Genomic DNA, 7,359 nt, shown 5'->3' on the forward strand with positions numbered 1-7,359 from the left:
CCACCCACGCCTTCCCACGTACTTCCGACGCATTCCGCAAGCCGCGTTTTCCTCACCGCCATCACGCGACACCGGTCTGTGGCCGGGACACCGTCGCCCCGGCATTAGGCTCCCGCGCCGCTCCTGGATCACCTCCGCCGCCTCAACAGAGTCGTCGTGTCTTCGCTTCCCACTCGGAGACTCAAGTCCGCACCCGCGCCCCGTGGATGGATGGACGACTAGCGGATCGACCGCCCGCGAACGCAGACAAACAGTACGCTGAACGTGCACCCGCCGTCCGACGATACACGCGACACCTGAGCCAAGCCGCCAAAACGCGAAAACCAGTCGCACCACGATCCCCGACGTCGACTCCAGCGACACCCTACTCAGGACGATGCCCCTCGTGTAACTCCCGATTCACCCTCCGAACCCGTCGACCAATCGTCGTGGCCACTCAGGCCACGTCCCCCGACATCCTCAGACACGAGTAACACATCGCACCGCTGCCTCCCGTCACGGTCTCGCGTACCGGCTCCACCTGTCGCAGACGCCACGACGTCGCCTCAAACGTAGGAAAGCCAGCCAGCTCGTGCCGCCGCCAATGCGTACCTGCGACCTCCGACGTCGTTCCCTGGCACTCCGTCGCACCTCATGTCTGCACAGTGCATTCGCCGCCCGACCTACAAGTGGCCCCCCGACCTCCACATACCTCACGACCACATCTGCCTTCACTCCCATGTGCCGCGTCCATTCTCTGCACGTCTCCTCCACCTCGCCGCCAACTCCCCACAGACCACCCCTCATGCAAACCAAACCTGACCCACTAGAAACACAACGCAACAGCCGCCCACCAGATCCATCCGTCGTCCGCAGGGCACTCACCGACTGTTCACAAAGAAAAAACACCAAACACAGTGACGAGTCAAATCGTCCTCAACCCTGTCACCACCCACGCCTTCCCACGTACTTCCGACGCATTCCGCAAGCCGCGACCCCCCTCACCGCCATCACGCGACACCGGTCTGTGGCCGGGACACCGTCGCCCCGGCAGTAGGCTCCCGCGCCGCTCCTGGATCACCTCCGCCGCCTCAACAGAGTCGTCGTGTCTTCGCTTCCCACTCGGAGATACAAATCCCTACCTGCACCCCGTGGAGGGATAGAAGACTAGCGAGTGGACTACACGCCAACGTAGAATCGCACTATGCCGTCACAGTTACCGTCGCTGCGCGCGTGATCTGTTTGCTAAAGTTTGTAAGCATGCATTGGAATATTGAGGTGTACATAAACGGAAGAGTGAAGTGTTCGAAAGCGATGGAGTGTGAATACTTGGTCATCGCACGCGCAGCTGACTGAGGTGGAGTCGCACAATAAACCCTCGGTGTTGCGACTGCAACGTTAAGACATTCTACATCCCGCACTTACGGGAGTGTCCTGGATGATTGTCGCGACGAGACGTCAACCAAACCACGAGTCACTGGTAGCTTGAGTGATTCTTTGCCCACTTACGTTGGGGGGTTGTTTATCCCATCATCGGTGTGAGCTGCCAACGACGTGGCGACCCAAAGATGAGTCTTCTTCGGCATGAGGTTCCTGAGCTTCAAAAATTCAACACGACACTTGCAGAAGTGTTGCTCTGGTGCTGGATCACTCACGACGCTCTCAAACGATATGATCTGGGTCGGCCAGGCGAACCAATCAATTTTTGAGTATGACTGTTTGTAATGTACTGAATACATTCAGTATTTCGTGATACAGCAGCAAGCACTTCCGTACGCAATCACGCTATTAAAAACATTGACCCAATCATCATTTGCTTGTGGCTGGTTTTGAGATGTTGCCGAGTGCGGAGATCCATCTTGTACAGTTGGCTGTCTGCCAGTCTCGACATATTGGGCCTCCGTCCATAGACACACCGTGTTTACGCCGTGTACATTGTTCTTGGAGAAGCGCGTTTTGGCGTTATGAGTCAGAAAAAACAGCAAAATGCAGCGCTACCTTCCCGTTTGGTACCACCAGAAACTGCACCAGTCCGCCTGCCGCTGTCCGTTGTCAAATCTGTACCGGTTCGAAGGCCTCAGCTGAGAAACAAAAGCTGCTCTTGTTGCCAGCTATCATCGACGCACTGCCCTGGTCTTTCATCAACCGTCTGTACTAGTCAGCGGAGCGCCACCTCTCCGGTTCACACTAACGCATTTCTCGCTTAAAACGCAACAGAACAATAGAGGTGCAGTTTATGCGGGAGACACAGCGACCCCCGCCTGTTGTACAGCGAGCCAACCGCTCGTCCCCATGCTGGGAGATGTGTCTGGTATCAGACAACCGGTGCATGTGGCAAATAAAAGAATACTGCAGAAATGTGCCCTACTACGACGTAACCTCTCACTAGCGCACTCTCGCTAAGCGGAGCCACACACAGTAATTCCCTTCTGAACGAACTGTCACCTGACTGCCGTCGTCTACGTCTCTCGGTATACACGGAAAGATCGTGAAACCTTTTCCACAAGACCGCATTCGCAGATTATGGTATAGCTGCCGAATCACAAGTGTCTTTCCTCCTCCATGTCCATCACTACAGTTTGGCTGCAGCCAGTAAGACTGGAGACACAGAGGGAAACTTACGCGTATCTGAACACGCAATCGATTCGCGACCGAACATCACGGGCACTTGAAAATTTGAGAGAAGAGATGTGGACGGAAACATCAGGTGATCGATGCTGCGCCAGGATCACATAAATGACAAGTGTCGTCATTGCCTGAACACAGTTGTGAGCTCCCTCCAAGCATCATCACTTTTCGAAGGCAAATCGAACTACTTCAGCGAAAAGCAGAGTAAATGCCAGCACGCAGCACTTGTTGCGCGGTGCGGGTAGTCGAAGGACAGAATCACAGCGACAAACAACGAAATAAAGGGTCGGTTGAACGGACCTGGTCCGCATCCTCCCACTTTCTATGGTCTTGGGACTTCCACACGGACGATTTTATGTCACATACTCATCAGAAAAGTCACGCACGTACAGAAACGCGGCGTTTGCGAAAGTCTGCGATGACGTGCCTGTAGAAAGGTCGGCGCAGCCACGGTATACGGATCCGCGAAAACGTATATTTACCTGACGCCTGGGTAGAGCGCGGCCACTCCGCTTTCTTCCTCGCGATCATGCTTGATAACTTGCGGCCTAATTCCCCCACCCGAGCGCATTCTACGCTTGGACCTGCAGCGTGCTAGACTCTAGCGGGATTCAAAGGCGGATGCAGCACGTTTGGTGTTACCATGCGTCAAGGCCATCGCTGAAAGATTCTAGAGCCATAGGGCAGCGTGAGCCCCCTACGACGCAGGTTCGCGTTGCTAGCAGGGCGTAACGCTTCAGGGGGAGATCCTTACAGATCCGCCGTTTATACAGGAGGGCTGCTCTATAATTCAATTACAAAACCAGATGTGTGGCTACCAACAGGCAGATCCAAGTCCTCTCATTCTCCCCCCGAGCAGCGTATGAGCGTGTACCTTAGGACCGTCAGCCCATCACTGCGAGTGCTCCTTTGCATCGGTCCCCGCATACGCCAGTATCGCACTCGCGTTGCCGTTTCATATTTATCTGCCTTCTGTTCATAGGAAACGCGATATTAGACTCGATCTGAGATACACTTCGCGTACTTGTCTACCAGCAACATAAGGCATTGAGAACCGGCCAGGTTCCCGAACTACACTCCCTCCCGCTCACAATTCCAGGTATGTATTCCGCTAGGCATGAAAGAGGGCACTGGGCGAGAACCCCTAATTTAGTAGCTGAATACACTGCAACGCAAAAATGGTGACTCACTGTTCTCGCAACGAGCGCCTATTGATTACGAACAAATATCAGACCTTCGTGGCAGCACAGTCGATATCCCTAAGATTTCGGGTACAGCGGGACTGATGGACTGATCTCCCGTCCGTCAGGTAGCGGGAAAGGCGAGAGGCACTGGTGTTGAAACTCAGATCGCACTTCTTGGAAACATATTATTTTCCGCCAAGCGTACAAGCACCTGAACATCCAGCTGGTCCACCGAATATTTCTTTGCTGGCTCAGATTTCCGTATAACGCTGTCTCGGTTACTAGTTTGATCGTAAGTGTGTGGCACATCCATGAAATGAGAAAATGACCACTTGCTCATCGTAGATACCCGAAGGCCTCAAGTACCGTGTGGTGCGGTCCAGCTGCTGTCAAAAGAGGCGACGGAGAGCATTGACACTGCAGCTGGCGGAAGGCAGCGTCGCAAGTAAAAATCGCGGACATCCAATCTGGGCGAGGCAGACCTGCATTGTGGTTCTTGCTCAACATACTGCATATTCCGCTCGGGTGTTATCTGACGACGTTGTCACTTGCTGAAACGCATATAACTGCGACAGTGCAGTCAATCGGCCCACATTCACAGCGGCGGAGGGGTGTACTGACAAACGCTCACTCGACACTGGGACACATGAGACGGCACGATGAGTTTAGCGTTGCTCATGCTGGGGGGTCGGGGAGCAGGGACTGAATCACATCTCATGCGCAGGAGCACCACACGTCTACTTGTTCGCAGGCGTTCATCATTTAGTAGATCGAAATTTGAAGGATACAGTTGTTCGCTGCAATACAAATTCAAGAACCTTACTGCTGCAATAAGCTGTAAATCCGATCAGGCAGTCCATGGTGACGAAGAAGCCACGTAATGCAGACAACCGCATCGTGAGGCCACGTATGTACAGTAGAGCAGAAAGCTGTGAAACCGTCGTTTAGGTACCTAGACCTCGATTTACTCCCATCCACCATTTGAAACGTTGACAAAACGCCAGCAGGCGCACTCACTCATATCTTTTACTAACACCCAACACGTCCAACAGCGCTTCCGCCCCACACTTTTACCCAGTGGACGCTGTAGTGTGCTCGAGCGGAGCACGCATACTGCTGTATATATGTATATATTGTAGTTTTGCGCGAACCGTGGGCCAGCACGACAGCGGCATGAAATTCAAGCTCATGAATTGCAACAATGTCTTCAGCTGGAGAGCGCCTTTTCTATGGAAGAAACTCCGTTCACTGCAAGTACCCTCAGGGAGCTCACTGAGTTGTCAGTCGGACTTACGCCAATACCCAGCATTAGCTACAGGCAGAAAACACACAACGCAGCACTATCCAAAAAGTGGCTTTCCAGCATGAGTTTCACCATCCTGCACGCAAAGGAAAAAATCGGATATGGGGGGAAGCTTCTGTGCTTTCCCTGTTAAACATGATCAGCAGTAACCATGTCAGGAAAAGATTTACATGGGAAAAATTCTGTACCTTGTTAGGAAACACCCATGACGGCGCATTCTCCAGAGTTCTACTTTGCACCTCGGGTATGTGGCATCTGTCAAATGACTGTCATCATTGTGTACATGTGTTCCTGCAGAAAGTCTTCACAACCGCCACATTCGCTACCGGGGCGAGCCCATGAAATTACAAATGTTTGTGCAACAGAGTTGTGAACGCCCACTGTTTTCATCCGATTTCATCTCATCACCAGCAAGCTCTGGAACCTGTTGACCAAGGTGACAGTTAAGGCACTAGCTAAAACTGACTACAGTACTGGGCCCCAAATCTGCCACAAGACGAAATTGTTGAGAGGGCAAGCAGTAACAGCGACTTCGCTTTGCTAATCGAGAATCGTAGACAGGAAGGGCGAACAAGGCCTGTCTGAAATGTAGACCTAGTAGAACGAACTCTGCTCGCTATAGCAACAGTGACAAGCAATGCTGTAAGTCCACTGATGAACCTACAGTCTGCCCCAGCTGCCCAACGACTCATCGCTGCTCAGACCGCTGACCACCAAAACGCTGCAACTGGCCGTATCACCATATCACACAAGTGCGAAAACGCATTAAACTTGCCAGTGTGATGCAGCCTCCTAGGCAATCGCACGTATGGGCCATGCACTGGATGAAACCCCTCTGTCGCCAGCAGGCATAATATGATTTCACATCGGCAATCATTTTCTCGCTCGTGAGCTCCCCTCCTCACACACACACACACACCTCCCGTTGCAGCGCTTTCACCCCACGGAAAACCGAAAAACTTCAGCAAAGCACCCGGCGACCTCACGATGCACCTCGACCTTTGAACCAACAAATTAGCTTCCCTCGGATTCCCAACAGACCCTCCACTGTCCTCGGTGCACGTTCAGCTGCCTAGACGAACCACACCGACCTCAAGTGGAGCACCATTCACCCACAACGTCAGACGACCGCTTCATTCCGCCTAATGACGAACCAGAAAACACCTATCCTACCTCTCACTGCTCCCCAGTTCATGCACTGGTTCACACATGCGATGATCGGACACAACAAGAACCGTACGATCGTCCGCTGTGCCCAGCAAAGACAGAATCGCAAGGCAGCACTTCACAAGACTGACCTGACACATTCGCCTCTCCCTCCCACCGATTCCCTCGATTACCTCCCAAATACATGACGGAAAGACGAAACCCTGACACGCGATATCCGGCGTGTCTCCAGACAGTATGAATCGTCATCCAGCACCACTCGTTTCCCCCAGCCCCTCTCCACAACGCAGCAAACCAGTCATCCCCGAGTCGCCGCCTGACATCCGCAGCCAACACAACCGCTCACGAAAAAGAAGGTTCTTGGTGATCGGCCCGTCTCCTCTGCTCCACCCACAGAAACACGATGGGTCACGTGGAAGCAGTGACACGACCTACCCTCCTGCAGTTCCCCAATTTAAAAAGCTCCGTCCTGCGTGGCAGCGACACCCACAGTCACTGCATACATCCTCACCAACCCCAGCACGTAGCAGGGCCCGTCGCAACGTCAAATTAATAACCGTCTACTAGCTGCGCACACAGCCTCCACTGGCGTTTCGGAACTCACTTCTGTCACCTAAACACACAGTTACACAGTGCTCTGCATCCCCATCCACGGAACCGCGGTTCAGCCTCAACAGCCACACGCATTTGTCTCAATATCGCCTCACCGCCTGAGTCGGCAGCAGCTGGGGCATCGTCGATTCCGCCTTGTTTTGATCGGCATTCCTGGGATTATTGACCTGCTCACCGAACCTTCCCGCTGTGCCGTCGTTCACGACCCTGCCTGCAACATTCGGACTGTTTCTTGGGTCGGCCTTCAAAATGCCCTCTCCATTCTCCGCTTGCCGACCGTCAGCTCACCCACTCTGCTCCTCGTCTTCGCCTTGCTTCCCCAACAGAACCCGCACCGTTCTCACTACCAGCTGTGTTATCCCCACGCAAATCATCGTCCTCCAATGAAGCAGTGTGCACCCAAAACACCACCCATGAGACAACAGTTTCAGCTCCCCGAATGGCAGACCAACGACCACTTATCGTACCAATCATTGCTCCCTGTGA

The 7,359-nt window shown here is 53.3% G+C and overlaps 1 protein-coding gene across 1 annotated transcript in view; it reads left to right on the top strand.

Moving 5' to 3' along the window:
• TGME49_280070 (hypothetical protein) overlaps positions 1-1,036 on the top strand; it is a gene marked incomplete at both ends in the record, with an annotated part of 2,172 nt that extends 1,136 nt beyond the window's left edge. Inside the window, one exon of the mRNA XM_018781845.1 lies at positions 670-1,036. Coding sequence (XP_018637199.1) covers positions 670-1,036 — 367 coding nt within the window. The remainder of the gene's footprint in view (positions 1-669) is intronic.
• Between the last annotated feature and the right edge of the window lie 6,323 nt (positions 1,037-7,359).

Source organism: Toxoplasma gondii, chromosome VIIa (genome assembly GCF_000006565.2).
Source record: "Toxoplasma gondii ME49 chromosome VIIa, whole genome shotgun sequence".
Classification (NCBI taxonomy): domain Eukaryota; phylum Apicomplexa; class Conoidasida; order Eucoccidiorida; family Sarcocystidae; genus Toxoplasma; species Toxoplasma gondii.